Genomic DNA, 23,250 nt, shown 5'->3' with positions numbered 1-23,250 from the left:
TTGCAATAATAAGATCTTACCTTCCCAAATTCTCTTCCACTCTGGAAATAGAAACAACAAATTAGACTGGAGTAATCTCTCATTGATCTAATACATCATTAATTACACAGAAAAGAGTTTTACAGACATTTTTAAATATCATAGATACCGCCCAATGGACCTCGTGTGACATTACTCACTGCAAATTGGAAGCTAAGTATATCAGGGACCAAGTACAATTGCCTGACGGCAGTGCCTGTCACATATTCAGTGCCCACAATTTTCCCCTCATCGAGTTTAATAGGTAGAAATCCGTGGGCACTTTTGGCCTAAATTTACTCATCCGTCCACCCAGCAAACATTGTCTATGCCTGGGCATTGAGGGTGAGAATCTGGAACATACTGCTTTAGAATGACAGGAGGGCTAGACTGTGAAAAATACAGACCACCCACCCACCATACCCCCGAGACCTTGTAACAGTAAATGATTTGCTTGTCGGACTGAGGTGATTTCAGAGAGTAGGAAGCAGTCAGGGTCTGGTAGTATTGGGAATTGCTAAGATCTGTACTTGGAGCTATGATGTTGTGGCCATTACAGAGACGTGGATTTCACAGGGGCAGGAAGGGATGTTTGATGTTCCGGGGTTCAGATGTTTCAAAAGGAATAGGGAGGGAGGTAAAAGAGGTGGGGGAGTGGCATTGTTAATCAGGGATAGTATCACAGCTGCAGAAAGGGAGGTTGTCGAGGAGGGTTTGTCTACTGAGTCAGTATGGGTGGAAGTCAGAAACAGGAAAGGAGCAGTCACTTTATTGGGAGTTTTCTATAGACCCCCCAATAGCAACAGAGACATGCAGGAACAGATTGGGAGGCAGATTTTGGAAAGGTGCAGAAGTAACAGGGTTGTTGTCATGGGTGACTTCAATTTCCCTAATATTGATTGGAACCTCCTTAGTGCAAATAGTTTGGATGGAGCAGTTTTTGTCAGGTGTGTCCAGGAAGGTTTCCTGACTCAATATGTAGATAGGCTGACTAGAGGGGAGACTATGTTGGTCTTGGTGCTTGGCAACGAACCAGGCCAGGTGGCAGATCTCTCGGTGGGAGAGCATTTCGGTGATAGTGATCACAACTCCCTGACCTTTGCTATAGTCATGGAGAGGGACAGGAGCAGACGGGATGGGAAAACATTTAATTGGGGGAGGGGGAATTACAATGCTATTAAGCAGGAACTGGGGAGCATAAATTGGGAACAGATGTTCTCAGGGAAATGCACGACAGAAATGTGGAGGTTGTTTAGGGAGCACTTGCTGCGACTGCTGGATAGGTTTGTCCCGATGAGGCAAGGAAGGGATGGTAGGGTGAAGGAACCTTGGATGACAAGATATGTGGAACAGCTAGTCAAGAGAAAGAAGGAAGCTTACTTAAGGTTGAGGAAGCAAGGATCAGACAGGACTCGAGAGGGTTACAAGGTAGCCAGGAAGGAACTGAAGAATGGACTTAGGAGAGCTAGAAGGGGACATGAAAAAGTCTTGGCGGGTAGGATTAAGGAAAATCCCAAGGCGTTCTACACTTATGTGAGGAACAAGAGGATGGCCAGAGTGAGGGTAGGGCCGATCAGGGATAGTGGAGGGAACTTGTGCCTGGAGTCGGAGGAGGTAGGGGAGGTCCTAAATGAATACTTTGCTTCAGTATTCACTAGTGAGAGGGACCTGGTCGTTTGTGAGGACAGCGTGGAACAGGCTGATATGCTCGAACAGGTTGAGATAAGAGGGAGGATGTGCTGGAAATTTTGAATGATATGAGGACAGATAAGTCCCCGGGGCCAGATGGGATATACCCAAGGATATTACGGGAAGCGAGGGAAGAGATTGCTGCGCCTTTGGCAATGATCTTTGCGTCTTCACTGTCCACTGGAAGAGTACCGGATGATTGGAGGGTGGCAAATGTTGTTCCCTTGTTCAAGAAAAGGAATAGGGATAATCCTGGGAATTATAGACCAGTCAGTCTGATGTCGGTAGTGGGCAAATTATTGGAGAGGATTCTGAGAGACAGGATTTATGATTATTTGGAAAAGCTTGGTTTGATTGGAGACAGTCAGCATGGCTTTGTGAGGGGCAGGTCATGCCTCACAAGCCTTATTGAATTCTTTGAAGATGTGACAAAAAACATTGATGAAGGAAGAGCAGTGGATGTGGTGTATATGGATTTTAGCAAGGCGTTTGATAAGGTTCCCCATGGCAGGCTCATTCAGAAAGTAAGGAGACATGGGATTCAGGGAAAGTTGGCTGTCTGGATACAAAATTGGCTGGCCCATAGAAGACAGAGGGTGGTAGTAGATGGAAAGTATTCAGCATGGAACTCGGTGACCAGTGGTGTTCCACAAGGATCTGTTCTGGGACCTCTGCTCTTTGTGATTTTTATAAATGACTTGGATGAGGAAGTGGAAGGCTGGGTTAACAAGTTTGCCGATGACACGAAGGTTGCTGGAGTTGTGGATAGTGTGGAAGGCTATTGTAGGTTGCAAAGGGACATTGACAGGATGCAGAGCTGGGCTGAGAAGTGGCAGATGGAGTTCAACCTGGAAAAGTGTGAAGTGATTCATTTTGGAAGGTCGAATTTGAATGCGGAATACAGACTTAAAGACAGGATTCTTGGTAGTGTGGAGGAACAGAGGGATCTTGGGGTCCATGTCCATAGATCGCTCAAAGTTGCCACCCAAGTTGATAAGGTTGTTAAGAAGGCATATGGTGTGTTGGCTTTCATTAACAGGGGGATTGAGTTTAAGAGCCGCGAGGTTATACTGCAGCTCTATTATGCCCTGGTTCGACCACACTTGCAATATTGTCTTCAGTTCTGGTCGCCTCATTATAGGAAGGATGTGGAAGCTTTAGAGAGGGTGCAGAGGAGATTTACCAGGATGCTGCCTGGACTTGAGGGCATGTCCTGCGAAGAAAGATTGAGGGAGCTAGGGCTTTTCTCATTGGAGCGAAGAAGGATGAGAGGTGACTTGATAGAGGGGGACAAGATGATGAGAGGCATAGATAGAGTGGATAGTCAGAGACTTTTTCCCAGGGTGGAAAGGGCTATCACCAGGGGGCATAATTTTAAGGTGATTGGAGGAAGGTTTTGGGGAGACGTCAGAGGCAGCTTCTTTACACAGAGTGGTGGGTGCGTGGAATGCGCTGCCAGCAGTGGTAGTCGAAGCAGATACATTAGGGGCATTTAAGCGACTCTTGGATAGGTACATGGATGATAGTAGAATGAAGGGTAGGTAGTTAATTTGATCTTAGAGTAGGTTAAAGGTTCGGCACAACATCGTGAGCCGAATGGCCTGTACTGTGCTGTACTGTTCTATGTTCTATGTTCTATGTTCCTTAGTACAGAGAAGGCTGAGGAGGAACATGATTGAGGTATACAAAATTATGAAGGGCATTGATACGTTAGTTAGGAAGAAACTTTTTTCCCTTAGTGTCAGGGTCAATAACCAGGGGGCATAGATTTAAGGTAAGGGGCAGGAGGTTTAGAGGGGACTTGAGGAAATATGTTTTCACCAGAGGGTGGTTGGAATCTGGAACGCACTGCCTGAAGAGGTGGTAGAGGCAGGAACCCTCACAACATTCAAGAAGTATTTAGATGAGGACTTGAAACACCGTAGCATACAAGGCTATGGGCCAAGTGCTAGAAAATGCAATTAGAATAGTTAAGTGCTTGATGGCTGTCACAGACACGATGGGCCAAAGGGCCTGCCTCTACACAGTATAACTCTATGACACTAGGTGCGGGAACCAGGAGCAAGTATTAGAGAGGAATACCAAGCAGCACAGAATATTGAGGGAAATAGACAGCACAAGTGTCGGGAATAGTATGTTATTAGGTGGGGTCAGAGTAAGGGAAAAGTAATAAAGTCTTAATCAGGATTAATGTGCATGTATGTGAATGTACCGAGTGTGGTTAATAAGACTGGTGAGGTACAGGCACAGATTGCCCTGTGGAATATGGTGTTGTGGCTATAACAGAGACCTGGGTCAAAGAAGGGCACGTCTGGGTGTTAAATATTCCTGGATACAAGGTGTTCAGGAAAGATAGGAAAGGGAAAAAAGTGGGAGGAGTGGCAGTATTGATTAAGGAGAGCATTGCCGAGCTGGAGAGAAAGGATGTCCCAGAGGGGTCGAAGACAGAATCAATTTGGCTAGAGCTAAGGAACAAAAAAGGTGCAGTTACATTGCTCGGTGTTGTCTACAGGCCACCAGCTATTGGGAAGGACATGGAGAAACAAATTTGCAGGGAAATTACAGAGAGATACAAATGTTATAGGGTAGTTTTAATGGGGGACTTTAATTATCCAAATATAGACTGGGATAACAGTACTGTAAAGAGCAGTGAAGGTCAAGAGTTCCTAGAGTGTTCTCAGGAAAATTTTCTGCAACACTTTGTTGCTGGTCCAATGAGAAAGGAAGCACTGCTATACCTGGTTCTTGGGAATGAGGTTGGCCAAGTGGATTAAGCATCAGTAGGAGTGCATTCAGGGGATAGTGATCATTGTATCATAAAGTTTAGGCTGACTATGGAAAAGGACAAAGAGCAATCCAGGGTAAGAATAATTAACTGGGGGAAGGCCAACTTCAAATGGGGTAAGAATGGATCTGGGGCGAATAAATTGGAGTCAAAAGCTGGCAGGAAAACCGGTAGATGAACAATGGGCTACCTTCAAAGAAGAGATAGTTTGGGCACAGTCAAGGTATGTTCCCTCGAAGGGGAAAAGTACAGCAAACAGATCCAGAGCTCCCTGGATGACAAAAGAAGTAGAGTTAAGGTAACGAAGAAGAAGTGTGCTTATGATAGATGCCTGGTAGAAAATACTATTGAGAACCAGGCTGAATATAGAAGGTGTAGAGGGGAAGTGAAAAAGCAAATAAGAGAAGCAAAGTGAGAGCATGAGAAGTGCTACAACCAGATGAGAAGGCTGTCTTGGGGTCTTTTACTGTCTGCACTTGGTCTTATTATAACAGGATTTTTAATGTTAAACAGACTCTGTTTGAGCTCCCCCTTCTGTGAATCTTTGTTCACCGCTTCCCAATTGTAAGGCAAAGAAATCAACAAACCAGATTTTCTGAGGTTTAAAGAGAAAAAGTGAAAATTATAAAAACATAAACTTAAACTCTAATATGGTTAACGCCTACGGATATACGATGCCCCCATGCTAGCATGTAAATGCGATACACACCTGCAGATAGAGACAGAAAAGAGAAGAAAAAATGATAAGGTGAAAAGTTTAAGGCTGTCTCTAACAGGGTTTTTTTAAGTGTGTTTCAAGCTCACTTGATTGTAGGTAGTCTTGCTTTTGGTTGGGCCACAGTGTTCTGCTTAAACTTTGTTCACATAGGAGACTTTTCTCTCTTTGAGGTTCACATGTTTTCACAAGATTCAGTTCTGTGGAAAAGAGATGGAAGCAGGCAGAACTGGAGAGGAGGTTCTGTCCCAACCGGGAGCACACGGGTTTCTGCTGCAGATTCCTTGTGGCAAGTTCAAATCAAAAAACTCCAACACCTAGTTAGTCATGTGACTAAACTGGTCTGACCACGTCTGCTTGTGTATTCGGCCATCTTAGCAGTTAACCTGGAATGTCTGCTCTACGCCCAATAGCTGGTGATCAAAGGTCCATTGTGGGTTAAATTGGAGCAGGGAATAGCCCCTTTGGGCTTTGAAGTTCTGCTGTTCATATGCTAATGTCTCTCCAGCTAAAATCTGGCAATTGTTTTAAAGCTAGCTCTTTCTTCCCCAATAACAGTTTTTAAAATCAATGTTCATGCGGTGAAATATGTGACTCCTTTTTGGCAGGTGGGGGCCTGCGTGACAGAAGAGACTGGCAGCTTGCATTAAAGGAAATCCCAAAGTTTTCTATCAGCATATAAATAGTAAAACGGTGGTAAAAGGAGGAGTGGGGCTGATTAGAGTCTGGAAAGGGGATTTACACATGGAGGCAGACGTCATAGCTGGGGTATTAAATGAATACTTTGCATCTGTCTTTACCAAGGAAGATGATGCAACCCAGGCAATGTTGAAAGAGGAGTTATGTCAGACACTAGAGGCATTTAAAATTGATAAAGAGGAAGTATTAGATAGGCTGTCTGAACTTAAATTGGATAAAACACCAGGGCCAGATGAGATGCATCCAAGGATACTGAGGGAAGTGAGGGTGGAAATCGCAGAGGCACTGGCCATAATTTTTCAGTCTTCCTTAGACTCAGGTGGTGCTCGAGGACTGGAGAATTGCAAACATTACACTCTTGTTCAAAAAAAGGGTGTAAAGATAAGCCCAGTAGTTTAGTTTAGAGATACAGCACTGAAACAGGCCCTTCGGCACACCGAGTCTGTGCCGACCATCAACCACCCATTTATACTAATCCTACACTAATTCCATATTCCTACCACATCCCCACATTACCCTACCATCGACCTATACTAGGGGCAACTTATAATGGCCAATTAACCTATCAACCAGCAAGTCTTTGGTATGTGGGAGGAAACCAGAGCACCCGGAGGAAACCCACGCAGACACAGGGAGAACTTGTAAACTCCACACAGGCAGTACCCAGAATTGAACCCGGGTTGCTGGAGCTGTGAGGCTGCGGTGCTAACCACTGCACCACTGTGCCACCCTAACTACAGGCCAGTCAATTTACCTTCAGTTGTGGGAAAACATCTGGAAAAAATAATTCGGGATAAAATCAATAGTCACATGGACAAATGTGAGTTAATTAAGGAAAGCCAGCATGGATTTCTTAAGGGAAAATCATGTTTAACTAACTTGGAGTTTTTTTGAGGAGGTAACAGAGAAGGTTGATGAGGGCAATACTGTTCATGTGGTGTACATGGACTTTCAAAAGGCGTTTGATACAATGCCACACAACAGACTTGTGAGCAAATTATAGCTCATGGAATAAAAGGGATGGTAACAACATGGACATGAAATTGGCTCAGTGACAGGAAACAAAGAATAGTGGTTAATGGATATCTTTGGTCTGGAGGAAGGTTTGTGGTGGAGTTCCCCAGGGATTAGTGTTGGGACCCTTGCTTTTCCTGATATATATTAATGACCTAGACCTTGGTGCACAGGGCACAATTTCAAAGTTTGTAGATGTACGAATCTTGGAAGCATTGTGAACTGTGAGGAGGATAGTGCAGAACTTCAAAAGCACATCGACAAGTTGTTGGCAGAATTGGCAGACGTGGCAGATGAAATTCAATGCAGAGAAACATGAGGTGATTCATTTTGGTAGGAAGAACATGGAGAGACAATATAGAATAAAAAGTATAATTCTAAAGGGGGTGCAGGAAAAGAGGGACCTGGGGGGATATGTGCATAAGTCATTGAAGCTGGCAGGACAGGTTGAGAGAGCAGTTAATAAAGCATACAGTATCCTGGGTTTTATTAATGGGGGCATAGAGTACAAGAGCAAGGAAGTTATGTTGAACTTGTATAAGACACTAGTTCGGCCTCAGCTAAATTACTGTGTTCAATTCTGGGTGCCGCACTTGAGGAAAGATGTGAGAGCATTGGAGAGAGTACAGAAAAGATTCATGAGAATGGTTCCAGTGATGAGGAATTTCAGTTATGAAGATAGATTGGAGAAGTTAGGACTGTTTTCCTTGGAGAAAAGAAGACTGAGAGGTGATTTGATAGAGGTATTCAAAATCATGAGGGTTCTGGACAGAGTAGATAGAGAGAAACTGTTCCCACTCATGAAAGGATTGAGAACGATAGGGCACAGAATATTTAAGTATTTGGTAAGAGAAGCAAAAGTGATAAGAGGAAAAGCTTTTTCACCCAGTGAGTGGTTAAGGTCTGGAATGTGCTGCCTGAGAATGCGGTGGAGGCAGGTTCAATTGAAGCATTCAAAAGGAAATTAGACAGTGATATGAAAAGGAAGAATGTTCAGGGTTATGGGGAGAAGGCAGGAGAAATAGAACTGAGAGAGTTGCTCTTTCAGAGAGACAGTGCAGACGTGATGGGCCGAATGACCTCCTTCTGCACTGTAACAATTCTGTGATTCTGTGTATAATTAATTGATCTTAACAGATAAAAAATGTAAACATGCTGAATTAAACTTGCAATACTTCAAAATCAATATTCTTTGCCGTTTGTGTATAATGCAACATTAAATTCTTACCATCTTCTACGATAGATTTCCGAAGTTCTAGCTCTGGAAAGATACAACAAAAACATTGTGATGAATATTAGAAACTAAAGGCCTGCTCAGGTCACAAAAAAAATCCCGACCCGAATTCAACAGAATCACATCGGACGCGAGCCTAACCCGGCCCCAGTCCATTTTTCCTCTGCGCCCGACCCGACCTGATCCTGACCCAACCACCGGAATGTTCCCTTTTTCTACCATGCGACTCCCAATCTGCAGGAAGCTGCAGCGTGAGCGTGAGCGTGATCATGTCATTGAGACGCTCATTCGCTCACTGCACAGACTCAGAGTTTCCCTCTTTGATGTCCCGGACTCCCAGCTCAGGTAAGCTTTTTACTTTTAACACTTCTTGCTGTGTGTGCCCCACCTGGACCCAGTCCGACCCAGACCCAGCCCGACCCAAGCTCGAAAGCCAGACCCGGAAGAGCGACTCAACCCGACCCAGACACATGTCGTCGGGTCCTCTTTGGGTCCGGGTCGGGTAGCCGGCCTTTATTAGAAACGATAGCCGGACTTTTATGCCCCCTGCAGGAACGGCCGGTGGCAAGGGGCTGGGGGGTTGTGGGGGGGTGTGTGGTCATAAAATTGAATGGGAGGCAGAAGTGCCTTTCCCAATGCCTTCCCGACCCCCTGCAATTTTACAAGGGGCGGGAGAGGTGAGAATAAGCCCGACTGTCCCAGGCCAATCAATGGCTGAGGTCCCCCAGAAGGGGACCATCCTGATCGAGCACCCTGTGCCCGATGGAGGGTCCTCCCATGGCCCAATTGCCCCCACTGCACTACACTCCCCCACCCCTCGCCTCACCAGGGCCCGGTCGATTGTCCCCGGCAAGGCCCTGGACGCTCCCCTTTTTTCCGGGCCGGTGTCCATGATCCTGCTGTGGCTTCATTAGAGCAGTGCAGGAGACCAAGGAGAGAGCGGTCAGAGAGAGGTGGGCAATTAATATGACTGAAAGCTCAGGGTTACACTTGCAAACTGAATGCAGATGTTCCACAACATGATCGGCTAATCTGTGTTTGGCCTCCCCAATGTAGAGGAGACTGCATTGTGAGTAGTGAATACAGTATACTAAATTGAAAGGAATACAAGTAAATCACTGTATCACCTGGAAGGAGTGTTTGGGGGCCTGGATGGTGGGAAGGGAAAAAGTAAAAGGGCAGCTCTTGCATCTCCTGTGCTTGTATGAGAAGGTGCTGTGGGAAGGAATTTACTTGAACACAGGGATTTACTCTGTCTGATATTCTTTTCCATTGATTTGAATAAGGAGGAATTTGATCTGGATTCTTAATGAGTAAATATTCCAGTGAACCAATTCTGGAATTCATCAGGAAACTGTGCATTTCCATCCTGAGATTTACCATCTATTACTCTAGTGATTTTCTGATATTCACTGGAAGTGGGAAATCTAACCTATCTTCTTGGTTAACATAGAGGCAAACATAAAAAATAGTTTCATGAATTATTGCAACAGCAAAAAGGTTGAATGGATCTCCATTTATTGATGTTATTCTGGATTATTCTTGTTTCATATTTGCCCAAGAAAATGTTAAAGGCAGACTTATAATAAGAGGAACAAAATTGCAATTATTTAATTGGCAACCTAGCTGTGTGAAAGTTATTAAAAATGCTGAAAATTCAAGAGAGTTTTCTGTAAAACAAAAAAGTGGGAATTGCAACTGTTCCTTTATCTTTCACTTTAATGTTCAGTCTCCTACACCCGCCCACCGCCGCCCCTCCCCCGCCCCACCTGACCCCCAAACAAACACTCAATAATGAAATAAAACTGGTCTACTTTCCACATTTCACTGGTATAAATCTGCAGTCCTGAAATTCCACAGTGTTCCTCTTGTCTCCCAGTCTAACTTTGTGGAGAATTGGCAGAGCCCTCAGTGATACCTGGTTTTTATTCTGTTTCTACACGGATGCCTCCAGGTTTCCACTGAATTTAGTGAATTTACAGCGGGAGACTGGGAGAACCCCCATGAGATTTCCAGGCCTGTAGGTATATATTGTCATTTTTCACAGTTACATTGAGAATGTACCTTTAATACGTCGATATTGTTTCACATTCCAATAAATCACAGCAGAAAAAGCTGCAATTAGAAGACAAAGGATCACTAGCAATGGCACAAGCCAGGCAGGGACAGCAGGGAAGATATCACCTGTAAAGTAAACACCAGTGAATTAGATAATGATATTATCAGCAAGATAGACCATATGGAAACCATTCTCTCAGAATATCCAATATAGTAAAAGTTCACAGTTGTTCCGGCAGCTTCCTGCCGTAACTTCAACAGGAATCCACTGAACAGACAGAAATACCAGCATTGAACGTTATTAAATGTCCTGTTGAGAATGGAACCTCTGCCCACTTCAATCACTGTCACTGATGTTTATTATTATTGTTGCCTCTCTCAGGACATTGGTGTTTGCACAGCCAGAAAAGTATTTTCAGTTTCCCCTTTAAACTTGTATTCTGGATCTGATGAGACCGACACTCCCACACTTTCTGACCTCCATCTGGCAGGGTGTTCTAACTGTGTCCCGAGCTGCCAAAGCCATTTAAATTGTGGAACCTCCCCCTGATGCTGTGAGTTTTGGTGGAGTCAGCAGCAGAGGCCGGGGACTGGAGCAGCACAGCACACAATGAGACATGGCGCACACAGAGACACGGCACACACAGAGAGATACGGCACACACAGAGATACAGCACACAAAGAGACACGGCGCACACAGAGATATGGCACACACAGAGACAGGGCACAGACAGAGATACAGTACACACAGAGACACGGCACAGACAGAGATACAGCACACATGGAGACACGGCACACAAAGAGATACGGCGCACACAGAGACAGGGCACAGACAGAGATACAGCACACAAAGAGACACGGCGCACACAGAGATATGGCACACACAGAGACAGGGCACAGACAGAGATACAGTACACACAGAGACACGGCACAGACAGAGATACAGCACACATGGAGACACGGCACACACAGAGACACGGCACACACGGAGATATGGCACACACGGAGACACGGCACAGACAGAGATACAGTACACACAGAGACACGGCACAGACAGAGATACAGCACACATGGAGACAGAGCGTACGTGAAGACACGGCACACACAGAGATACAGCAGCCAGAAAAGATTTCCAGCCTAGGTTTATAAACAGTGGCTGGGATTTTGAGTTCTACGGCGTTCCCGATAGCGGGACCGGAAGTTGGCATAACTTCCGCTTCTGCCATTATTCCTGTTTCACAAGCGATTTAAATGTAAATGAACCGTGCGGTGACAGGCACGGGGACATGTGGGATTGTGCAGTGAAGATCGTCTTTCATTGGTGGAACCACCATCACTGGGCTAAAAGCACCAATGTCACCACAGCGATAAAACATTGTGTTTGCAGCTGCAAAGATCAGCAGCTCTCCTGCGCACACCGAGACAAACATCAACTGCTGCTGGAGGACTATCAATTCGGTGAAAGACGCCCTTTGGTCTGCCCGGAACCTGCTGGTCTTCCAGCGCAAAGAGTTGTCCACCACCGAATGTTGCAGACTGGCACATTCCAAGGTCCAGGACTACGTGCTGAGGGACGCACTAAAGCTTGGGGCAGCCGCAGCAAAGGCTCAATGGGGAAAGACCACAGTGTAAGGTTCCCCCACCAAGCTGAACTGAGGGGCTGGATCCATGGGAAACCCTTCGAACTGTATCGTTAATATTCTCAATTGCTGTAAATGTAAAACTGTAATTGACATGACAATTGTGAAACGGAAGGGTTGGGAAGAAACTCATGACAGTATTGAAGGAAACTGATCTCCCTTGCAATGTTTGTATTTTTTGGTGCTGTTTGGAAACTATTTGGCAGTGTAATTTTTACAGATTTTTATGAATAAAGTATATTTTGGAAATAAAAAAAAAAAAATCTGTTTTTATCAGTTTAGGGCCCTCCCCGTCAGATCCTTCATGCACACCCGAAGTCTCGCCCCCTCCGCACAGTGCCCCCGCGTTGGCTGTGGTGGGGAAGAGATGGTCGCCCACCTCCTCCTGGAATGTGCCTTTGCAAAGCAGGTGTGGAAAGAGATGCAGTGGTTTTTGTCAAGGTTCATCCCAAGCAGCTCTGTAACACAGGAGTCTGTGCTCTACGGGCTGTTCCCAGGGACGCACACCGAGACAAACATCAACTGCTGCTGGAGGACTATCAATTCGGTGAAAGACGCCCTTTGGTCTGCCCGAAACTTGCTGGTCTTCCAGCGCAAAGAGTTGTCCACCACCGAATGTTGCAGACTGGCACATTCCAAGGTCCAGGACTACGTGCTGAGGGACGCACTAAAGCTTGGGGCAGCCGCAGCAAAGGCTCAATGGGGAAAGACCACAGTGTAAGGTTCCCCCACCAAGCTGGACTGAGGGGCTGGATCCATGGGAAACCCCTCAAACTGTATCGTTAATATTCTCAATTGCTGTAAATGTAAAACTGTAATTGACATGACAATTGTGAAACGGAAGGGTTGGGAAGAAACTCATGACAGTCTTGAAGGAAACTGATCTCCCTGGCAATGGTTGTATTTTTTGGTGCTGTTTGGAAACTGTTTGGCAATGTAATTTTTACAGATTTTTATGAATAAAGTATATTTTGGAAAAAAAAAAATGTATGTCTCTGCAGAGGAACCTGAAGTAAAGCTTGTATTGAATTCAAAATGTTTTTGCCTCCCTTAATTTTTGTAATCCAGCACAAACTTCATATTATTTATTTCTTTTGCAGCAGAAGCAAAGCAGATGTCAGCCAGCAGGCAGTGTCCCAGCCCACGGTTCAGTGATGCCTCCCTGCAGGTTCTCCTCCAGGCCATCAGGGAAAGGCAGGAGGTCCACTTCCCTGCAGATGGAGTCAGAAGACCCTCCCACCTGACCAAGGCAGCCTGGGTGGAGGTAGCAGAGGAGGTCTTGAACTGTGGGGTGGCACAGCGAACCTTGGTTCAGTGTTGCAAATGTAACAATGACTTGCTCGGATCAGTGAGGGTAAGTGGTCTTGGCAAAGCTGTTTCATTGTTCCAAAGAAGGGTGATTGACCCGAAACGTTAACTCTGCTTCTCTTTCCACAGATGCTGCCAGAACTGCTGAGTGGTTCCAGCATTTCTTGTTTTTATTTCAAATTTCCAGCATTCGCAGTATTTTGCTTTCATATCATTGTTTTTCTCCCTGACTTCATCGCTTTAAGACAGAGGGCAGACAAGGAATGCAGTGGAATGCGTGAGCAGCCTTGGTGCCGTACACTAAGTGACTGTGCGCAAAGGTGACGATTGGCATTGGTGATGTGCTTGGATGTGTTGTGTGAAGGTCAGTCCTGAACGAGTGATGTTTACAATGGTTGTGATTCATCTTTTGACATGTCATTCTTTCTGCACTGTCTCCTGCAGGATAAACGCACCCACAACCAGCGAGTGGGCAAAGACAGGTGGAGATGTTCCAGACATCAGAGTCCTGACAGCGGCTGAAGAGGAGGCTGTTGAAATTGCGAGAGGATGGAGGCAGGTCAATTGCAGATGGCGAGGCAAGGTCATCAATAAAGATAAAATGTCATCTTCAGTCTTGCAGCCATATGTGCACAGTAAAGGGAAGTGTGTGAACTCATACTCAGCACTCGAGTAGCAGAACGCCACGAGGCCCAAGATTCCTCCTCTGGAGAGGAAGAAGAAGCCAATTCCCCAGAGGGTGCACCGTCACCTGCCTCTTCTCCCACCTCCGCCAGCGCAGATACATCCACACGGTCCGTGGGGGGATTTAAGATTAGAATCTGGGTCACAATCTGGTGTGCACGACACAGACACGTCCCAGCAGCTGATGGAGAATGTGCCAGCCGGGTCCCCTGACAATTGGAGGACTGCTGGGGATCAGGCCCCTGCTCAGCCCCTCGCTCACGGTGATCCTTTGACTGTTGCTATGAGAAGTTTGCCGGATGTTCAGCAAAGCCATGTGGGAAATATGTCGGAGATGCCTGAGGTCATGTGTGGCTTTGTGCGTGTCATGGAGCCATGATGTCTGTCATATCCCAGGCATATGAGTGTATGGCTTCCTCAGTCCAGAGTCTGGTGAGCTCCGTGGTGAGTCTGGTTGAGCACCCGAGCCATATGTGATCTGACCTGTGCTCCATTGCTGTTGCCGTGGGCTCCATGGAGCAGAGTCTAAGAGAGAGAGGGACGAGGAACCTCCCTCCAGGTGCTCCTTCCCCTCAGGGAGACAGGCAGGTGCCATTGTGCACACAGATGGAGGACGAGCGCATGCCAGCTTCCCTGGTGCCTTCCTCTCAGGACACCCCCAGAGTAAACAGCCTCTCGTCCTCCTCCCTCCGACATTGACTGTTACCTCCAGCAGGTGAGCACACATGGGATACTCACTCACCAGTGCTGCAGACCCCCAGTATGATTCAGCCATCAAGGCCCCGTTCTTCCAGTGGACGCCCACCACGGTCATCCACAGCACTGGGGCAGTGCACTGAGCAGACTGCCTCCAGCTCAGCTGCTAATGTCGGGGTAGCACCTAGACATAGTGTGAGAAAACGTAAAAAGAAACAGTTCTGAGCACAAAGATGCTGTAAATATTGTACACATCTTCCAGAAGTTTAAATACATCTTTATTTACTTTAATATTTGATGCACTCTCGTAAATCATTTGCTTGGTTTCAGATGAAAAGGAAAATGTTCATTGGAGACCAATGGCAGGAACACATTGATGTTTGCAAAGCATTTCAGAAAGTTCCCAGTCTCCATTTATCATTGACATTTGAATCTTCAGTTTTCAATGATGGCTGTTCGTTATTTGATGGTTAATCACTCTTTTCACTACTAACATACCTTACATTTCTGGTTCTGTGGTCACACCCTTACTTTCCTTCCATTGATGTATTCTCGGTTCCATTGTCGCACAGCAAAAATTTCATCTGCCGGTCACATCAAAGTTGTAGCTTCCGACGTGTGCTGGTTAATGCCTTGATGCTGGACAATTCTTCCAATGGAGACATAGGTCTCTTTTAATGAAGTTTATAGGATACAGGCCGTCAGGTACATCTCCAGTGCAGGGTCATGTGTTGTTGTCAGAACAGCCCTTCCTTTTGATTACAGAAATGAAGAAGACCTCATGTGTATGTGAATATATTTGGGGAATTTTCTTTCTCCTACTAACGTTCCTTGATGAAGTGGCTTATTGTTGGCTGAAACGTGTAAATATGAGGTTCTCCCTGATGTCCCTTCCATGTCTCTCCATTGCCCTCTTATCTATAACTGCATTGTTGGCATTGTTGTCATCCTTCGTACCCTCTTCACTGTCATCCCCATCTGAGGAGGACTGGTGTTCCTCCTGGTCCTCCACCTGCAGAATGTTGCCGTGTCTAATTGCCAGATTGTGCGAGGTACAGCAGCCAATGATTACTCGTGACACCCTCTGCAGTGTGTACTGAAGAACCCCTCCAGACGGGTCCAGGCAGTGAAATCGCATTTTCAGCATGTCAATGGTGTGTTCGGTCCTGGCTCTGGTGGATGTGTAAGTGGCATTATACCTCTCTACAGCAGCACTTTGGGGATGATGTACTCTGTCACCCAGGTTCCAGCTGTCTACTTCGGCTGGTTCCTAAAAAACTGCTGGCAGCTGTGAGTTTGTCACAATGTAGGAGTCATGACAGCTCCCTGAAAATGTTCACAAACCTGCATTATTCACCTTCTGTGGTCACAAACCAGTTCTACGTTTAAAGAGTGGAAGCCTTTGTGATTCACAAATACAGCAGGCAAGACTCAGGGAGCTCCACTGGCCACGTGAGTACAGTCGATCACCCCTTGCACTCCAGGGAACCCAGCGATGGCACCGAAGGCCACAGACCTTGCTGCCTAGCTGTCCTAGTATACAGGTAAGTAGATGAAATCATCGGCACTTCAGGAAAGGGCACTGGTCACCTCCTTATACACCTGTGGGTCACAGACTGTGATATGCCACATATGTCATCCATTGATCCCTGAAAGGACCCACTGGCAAACAAATTGAGTATAGAAGTCACCGTAAAGGCAACTGGCATGGGATTCCCACCAAACCCAAATGGCTGCAGGTCATGCCGCAGGATCCTACAAATTTCTGTGACCATTTCACGTGACATCCTCAGGCGTCTCTGGCATTGCCTCTCTGACATTTGGGGGTAATTTGTCCTTGTCCTGAGGATGTGATGATCTGCCGGTGCCCGTCTGTGATAATACTGTTCCTGAATGTTATCATTCGGAGCATCCTGACCTTCCTCTTCTGCCTGTTGTTGGCATTCCGGCATCATGCATTGAGGGAAAAGAGCCCTCCTTAGTTACTCCCTCTGCTCTTCTTCCCGTGGTACTGGACAAATTGGGTGTATGAGACCCAAGTCACTGCTGTTTTTCTGAACAATAAATAAGCAGAGTGTTGCAATTCAACCCTCTGTTACCAGTCAGCTGAAACATTGAGGCAATGAGCAGTTCACTTTGATATACCATCAAATTGCAGCCAGGTGGAAGATACACCCACTATTATTTGTCTCCTCCCACTCTTCTTGCTATCCTTGAGTGTCCACGTGGTTTGTATTGTTGTTGGAGAAATTGCTTTGTGTACAATTTAGGGCAAGTCTCCCAATTTCAAACCTCCTCCTGCAACCTTCCAGCCTGAACCCATCACCCTTGACCCACCCAATGTAATCATAGCCCTTACTTCTGATACCATTGAACTGCCTCCCATTAAAGTGTTAAAACTGAAAAGATTCTGTGGATATGTTTTTTTACCAAGTTCACCGAAAGGACACGTGAGATGTTGTTTGAAAACAACCTGTGCCAGAAACCACCTGTGATTTGGGTTCAGAAAACAACAGAACTCTTGGTGACTTGGGAAAAATGGTTACAGAGAAGCCTCATGTCAAGCTTTATGGAGGTCAGGAGGTCAACTCTCTGTTTGGGGTTTGGACATTGTTTTCAGTTTAGTTGGATGTGAACTGTTTGCAGACAGTTGGTGTTTTCCTGCCAAGGGAAAAAGAAACCACCCAGCTCACCTCCTTCTCTGACTCGTTGCAGAAATCCTGCAAAAATCCAATGTGGGGGAGCTAAAATCCCTGGTGCTGCAGAGCTCCTGAGAAGCTGAGAAAAATCCTACAATTCAAGAGTGTGCTGCTGGAAAAACCCTGATGCCACATTTCTCCTGGAAAGCCGATTAGAATAATTAACGACATCTCCAGAACGGACTGCTTCTGAAATGATCCCAGTGACCCATCTCCGTATATCCGGACGCCAGGCCATAAAAGGGACAACTAACTTCCTTCCATATCTTCTCTTTCTTTGGCAAAAATTTAGCCAATAGTAGTTTCTTACTTTTTGTCTTTTCTGTAACAGACCTCTGCAGAGAGAATTTCTGTATTTTTCCCAGTGTGTGCAAGTGTAATTGGTGAATTTAAAAAGGGAACTTTCATATTTCAATCTGTGTGTTAATGTTTGCTTTGTTACTGGTTAAGTCTTGTTTTGTAATAAACTGATAATTTTGTTGTTTATTAAAGAAACCTGGTTGGTGTATTTTAATCTGGGATAAAAAAAAAGAGTGTGTGATTGGCTGTACCGGTAAACATTTAAATATATGTTGTGACCTATGGAGAAGTGGAACTAGAAAAGACAGTGAACGCCTCCTGCCTCGGTCGTAACACTGTGATCCCTAGTTCTAGATTCCCCAATCAGGGGAAACATCCTCCCAGCACTGATCCTGTGAAGCCTCTGAAAATTACATATGTTTCAATGAGATCAGCTCTCATTCTTCTAAACTCTAGGGAATATCAGCGTAGTCTCCTCACCATCCCAGGAATCCACCTGGCGAACCTTTGTTGCATTCCCTCTAAGGCAGGTAAATCCTTTCTTAGATAAGGAGACCAGAGATGTACACTGTACTCCAGGTGTGGTCTCACCATGGCCCCGTACAACTGCAGTAAGACCTCTTTACTGTTTTACTCCAAACCCTTTGTAATAAAGTCTAACATGCCATTTGCTTCCCTAATTGCTTTCTGTACCTGCACGTTAACTTGCTGTGATTCATGTACAAGGACACCCAGATCCCTCTAAATAATAACATTTCTCAGTCTCTCATCATTTAAAAAATATTCTGCTTTTCTAACCAAAGTGGATAACTTCACATTATCCACATTATATTCCATCTGCTACGTTCCTGCCCACTCACTTGTCCTGGTTAAATCCTTTTGCAACCTCTGTGTCCTCCTCACAGCTACATTTTCCACCGAACTTTGTATTTTTAAAATTCATTCATGGGATGTGGGCGTCGCTGGCCAAGCCAGCATTTACTGCCCATCCCTAATTGCCCTTGAGGTGGTGGTGAGCTGCCTTCTTGAACCGCTGCAGTCCATTTGGGGTAGGTACACCCACAGTACTGTTAGGAAGGGAGTTCCAGAAGTTTGACTCAGTGACAGTGAAGGAACGGTGATATAGTTCCAAGTCAGGATGGTGTGTGACTTGGAGGGGAACTTGCAGGTGGTGGTATTCCCATGTATTTACTGCCCTTGTCCTTCTAGTTGGTAGAGGTTGCGGGTTTGGAAGGTGCTGTCCAAGGAGCCTTGGTGCATTGCTGCAGTGCATCTTGTAGATGCTACACACTGCTGCCACTAAGCGTCAGTGGTGAAGGGAGTGAATGTTTGTAGATGGGGTGCCAATCAAGCGGGCTGCTTTGTCCTGGATGGTGTCAAGCTTCTTGAGTATTGTTGGAGCTGCACCCATCCAGGCAAGTGGAGAGTATTCCATCACACTCCTGACTTGTACCTTGTAGATGGTGGACAGGCTTTGGGGAGTCAGGAGGTGAGTTACTTGCCTCAGGATTCCTAGCCTCTGACCTGCTCTTGTAGCCACGGTATTTATATGGCTACTTCAGTTCAGTTTCTGGTCAATGGTAACCCCTAAGATGTTGATATTGGAGGATTCAGCGATGTTAATGCCGTTGAATGTCAAGGGGAGATGGTTAGATTCTCTCTTGTTGGAGATGGTCATTGCCTGGCACTTGTGTGGCGCGAATGTTACTTGCCACTTATCAGCCCAAGCCTGGATATTGTCCAGGTCTTGCTGCATTTCTACATGGACTGTTTTAGTATCTGAGGAGTCACGAATGGTGCTGAACATTGTGCAATCATCAGTGAACATCCCCACTTCTGACCTTATGATTGAAAGAAGGTCATTGATGAAGCAGCTGAGGATGGTTGGGCCTAGGACACATTGTCAGCACATTCGATCATCAGACTCGATCCCTTCATCTAAACCATTGATATCGATTGTAAAGGTGCAGCAGCTCGAGCTCCAGTTTTTGGAACTTGAACAACAGCTGGTGTCACTGTGCGTATCCGTGAGGATGAGAGCTTTTGGAAAGCATGTTTTTCGATGTGGTCACCCCACAGCTTAAGAGTAGGCAGGGAGAAAGGGAATGGGTGACCACCAGGCAGCCAAGAAGAAACAGGCAGGTAGTGCAGGAGACCCCTGAGTGTGTCTCACTCTCCAACAGGTATTCAGTACTGAATACGGAGGAAGGTGATGGTTCACCTGGGGAGTGCAGCCAGAGCCAAGGCCATGGCACCATGGGTAGCTCAGCTGCATGGGGGAGGGGCACAAGGAAGACTGGACAAGTCAGAGTGACAGGAGATTCAATAGTTAGGGGAATTGACAGGCATTTCTGCAGCCGCAGACGTGAATCCAGAATGGTGTTCACTCCCCTGTAAGATAAAGTTCACCGACACTGTCCTGCTACCATTCACCAGTTAGAGAAACAGCTGGGAAAACAAACTGCAATTGTCGTGGCAGTAACCATGGGAGACCTTTACCCAGATTATGGGCTGGAATTTGATGAATCTTGTGAAAATTTATATCCTCCCCAGCTTCTCCTTCTATGTCAGGTCCTCTGCCCTATTTCAATAGTAACAAAGAGGAAATCCCAAAAATTCCCTGTGAAGGGAAAGCTCCGCTTGATTTCCCAAATACAGAAAACCCAGTTAGTGTCTGAGTTAGAACTCAAGTGGTTCCTAATAGTCCAGCTGTGGGACTGGGAGAAAATCCCCAAAATCCACTCCCGGGAAATGGGAATGAGGGGCAAGGAGCAATTCCGCCAGGGTTCTGTGGATGATCCCAACCCTTAGACTATTCCAAACTACAGGCATGTGTTTAACAATTAGGACCAATCAACCCACAAACATGTCCCATCGACCTAAGACAGCACTTGTAGGTGTTTCAGAATTACCACCCAGTCTCGAAGACAGAGATATGAAGAACGTTATCTTGTCCACTCTTACCTCAGATTAGTGAGGTAATCTTCCTTTTATTGTTTTTAACTGGGATACTGCCCTGAATGATATGATCACTGCTTTGATAATAGATAACATAGACCTGGGGGAAAAGATATATCAAACTAAACAGGGCCCTCATGAAAGCCCCACTGCATTCGGTGACTGACTATACATTATTTATGAGATGTTACAGGGAAATCCCAATGGTAAGACTCTGAACGGAAAAGATGAAGACACTTTAAAAAAAGTATATCTAAAAAATATACAGCCTGCCTTACAAACAGCCCGAGGTCATACTGTTCGTTACAACTCACTCTGGACTGATCTACGTGAAGCAAACACTGCTTGGATGTATGATAAAAGCCAGAGACAGGATTCCCAGAAAGGGAAACCCATCCAAATAGTAGAAAGACCCCACGCCCTTCCGTCTGCACCACACCTTAAACAGTCAGTAGTGTGCTATAATTCTGTCAAACTGGAGCAGTAAACAGTCGGGAACCGGGGTGGGAGATTTAACAATGATCAAATCCACCCCCTTAGACCTCACACCTGTCCAGTACTATAGAAACTAAAATAGATGCATTGGACGCTAATTTGTAAAAAATGTCTGTTATTATACAGGCCTTGGTAACCACCCAAACATCAGGATGTCCCGTGGCACAAACCACGAGTGCACCTTCACATGGGACTGGAAACCCTGACTGACGGGGTCTGGCCCCACCAGCCTGGTCTGAGGTGGGGTTCAGACGAGACGGTCACGGTCGACTGGTTGTTTCCACTTTGCTGCCTGGGGTCAGACAGTAAAATATGCCGATAGACACTGGTTCATCTGTCACAATTTTACACACCCCACACCCTCGCACCATCTTGTGACAGGGAAAATCTGCTTCACTATCACTGGTGTTACAGGCACTAAAGTTTCAGCTTGCCCCGGAGATAGTATCAGTTTTACTTTGGGCACGATCCCAGCATAGATTGTCAAACTGTGTATATGTGTATGACCAATGAAAAGGGAATTTTGGACAGTGATCCTCTCCACAGACTGACAGCTATTGTGGATTACAATCCAAACTGTTTATGGGTTAGTTCAGGATCAGGGGACATTGTACAAATTTCAGACACTCACTCAGTATTTGCCATTAAACAGCCTGAACCCATTGCTTTACTGACTCACACACTGCCTGCTGTTCATGCTTTAATCACTGATCATGTAGCAGCTTTTGCTGAGTCTAAACACGATTGTGGAAGGATGTCTGGTGAAATTCAAATTAATGGCCCGCCCCATCGCTCCTGTAAACAGTAACGTATTCCGAGGGAGAGTATTCCGTGTTTGTGATCAGTCATTGTCTCATTGGAAAAACAGGGGATATTGCGTAAAGGATGTTTCACTATTAACTCTCCTATACGGCCTGTTAGGAAGACAGATGATTCATGGAGATTTACTATTGACTATCGAACATTAAACAAAGCTTCCCCACGACAGAACCCGACCGTTAGTCAGGCTCCTTGTCTGTTAACATCTGTCCCTCCCAAAGCTACTGTTTTCTCTACACTTGACATAGTGAATGGTTTTTGGAGTATCCCAGTTGCTCAGGTGGACCAGTATAAATTCACTTTTACATTCGAGGGACAAGGGTCTACTTTTACATATCTACCACAAGACTTCCAGAACTCACTGTCAATATTCCACCAGCATATGGTACAAACTGTGAAGGTATTTTCAAAACCATCGATTCTCCTCCAATATGTAGACAACCTCCTCCTTATTACAGAAACTGTCGAAGAGCATTTGTTGCTTTTAAATGAACTTTTTGATCTGTTACAGAAAGTGGGATTGAAGGTGAACCTGAAAAAGGCTCAGTTGGTGCAGAGTGAAGTCACCTTATTGGAGATAAAAATCTCTGCGATGGGACTCAGTCCGGATCAGCATCAGGTCAAAGTTATTCAGAGACTCCCATTGCCTGTATTGAAGACGGCATTGCCATCCTTTCTGGGGTCGGGAGGATATCAGAGAAGTTTTATCCTGAACTTTGCAGATTTGGCCAAGCCACTGTATGAACTATTGAAAGGTGATGAGGAAGATATTCAGCCAGCAGGGGGTGATAGTCACACAGAATCAGTGAATGTCTTAAAACAGACAGCAATGCAGGTTACTGTCCTGATCACCCCAGACTCTAACAGGCCTTTCTACCTGGAAGTTAGTTCCACCCCTTCCAGCCTGACAGCAGTTTTAAGTCAGGAACAGCAGATAAATGGCACATTGCACCCGATTGCATCTGCCTCCTGTATTTTGAGAGGGACAGAGAATATATACTCAGCCTGTGAACGTCACTCACCTTCTGGACAGTCACTTTACTTACATCAATGGACTACAGAAAGTGATTTTACATTCACCACACACACTCCTTAATCTTCTATTAAAACCAAGTGATACTAAAGTGTCTTCTCAATGGATCAACAAATGGACACTTGAGTTCCTGCAGTGAGACTTGGACATCACCCCCACATGAACAACTCCTTTTCCCCAGATGTTTGCTTGTGAGGGAAGTCCACACCAGTGTCCATTACCTGTGGTGGAGAAGGAATTAAACCCGGTAAAAGCCTGGACTATTCCGGAAGCCCAGAACATGTATGTGGACGGCTCGTCCCGACTACATTGATGGCCACCCCAAACCGGTGTGTCATAGTTCACAGAGACGCGCCTGATTGGACAACGGGATTTCCAAGTTCCCATCCATTCATGTCAACAATCA

General features: G+C 45.7%; 1 protein-coding gene across 1 annotated transcript in view; it reads right to left on the bottom strand.

Moving 5' to 3' along the window:
• LOC137345916 (butyrophilin subfamily 1 member A1-like) overlaps positions 1–23,250 on the bottom strand; it is a 148,022-nt gene that overhangs the window by 35,447 nt on the left and 89,325 nt on the right. The window contains exons 5-7 of the mRNA XM_068009162.1: positions 10,219–10,338; positions 8,149–8,181; positions 21–41 (exon numbers count right to left, since the gene is read on the bottom strand). Of these exons, the coding sequence (XP_067865263.1) occupies positions 21–41; positions 8,149–8,181; positions 10,219–10,338 (174 nt within the window). The remainder of the gene's footprint in view (positions 1–20; positions 42–8,148; positions 8,182–10,218; positions 10,339–23,250) is intronic.

This window comes from Heterodontus francisci, chromosome 29 (genome assembly GCF_036365525.1).
Source record: "Heterodontus francisci isolate sHetFra1 chromosome 29, sHetFra1.hap1, whole genome shotgun sequence".
NCBI classification, from domain to species: Eukaryota; Metazoa; Chordata; class Chondrichthyes; order Heterodontiformes; family Heterodontidae; genus Heterodontus; species Heterodontus francisci.
Note: the sequence above shows the minus strand (reverse complement) of the source record. Positions and strands in the feature narration are given on the sequence as shown.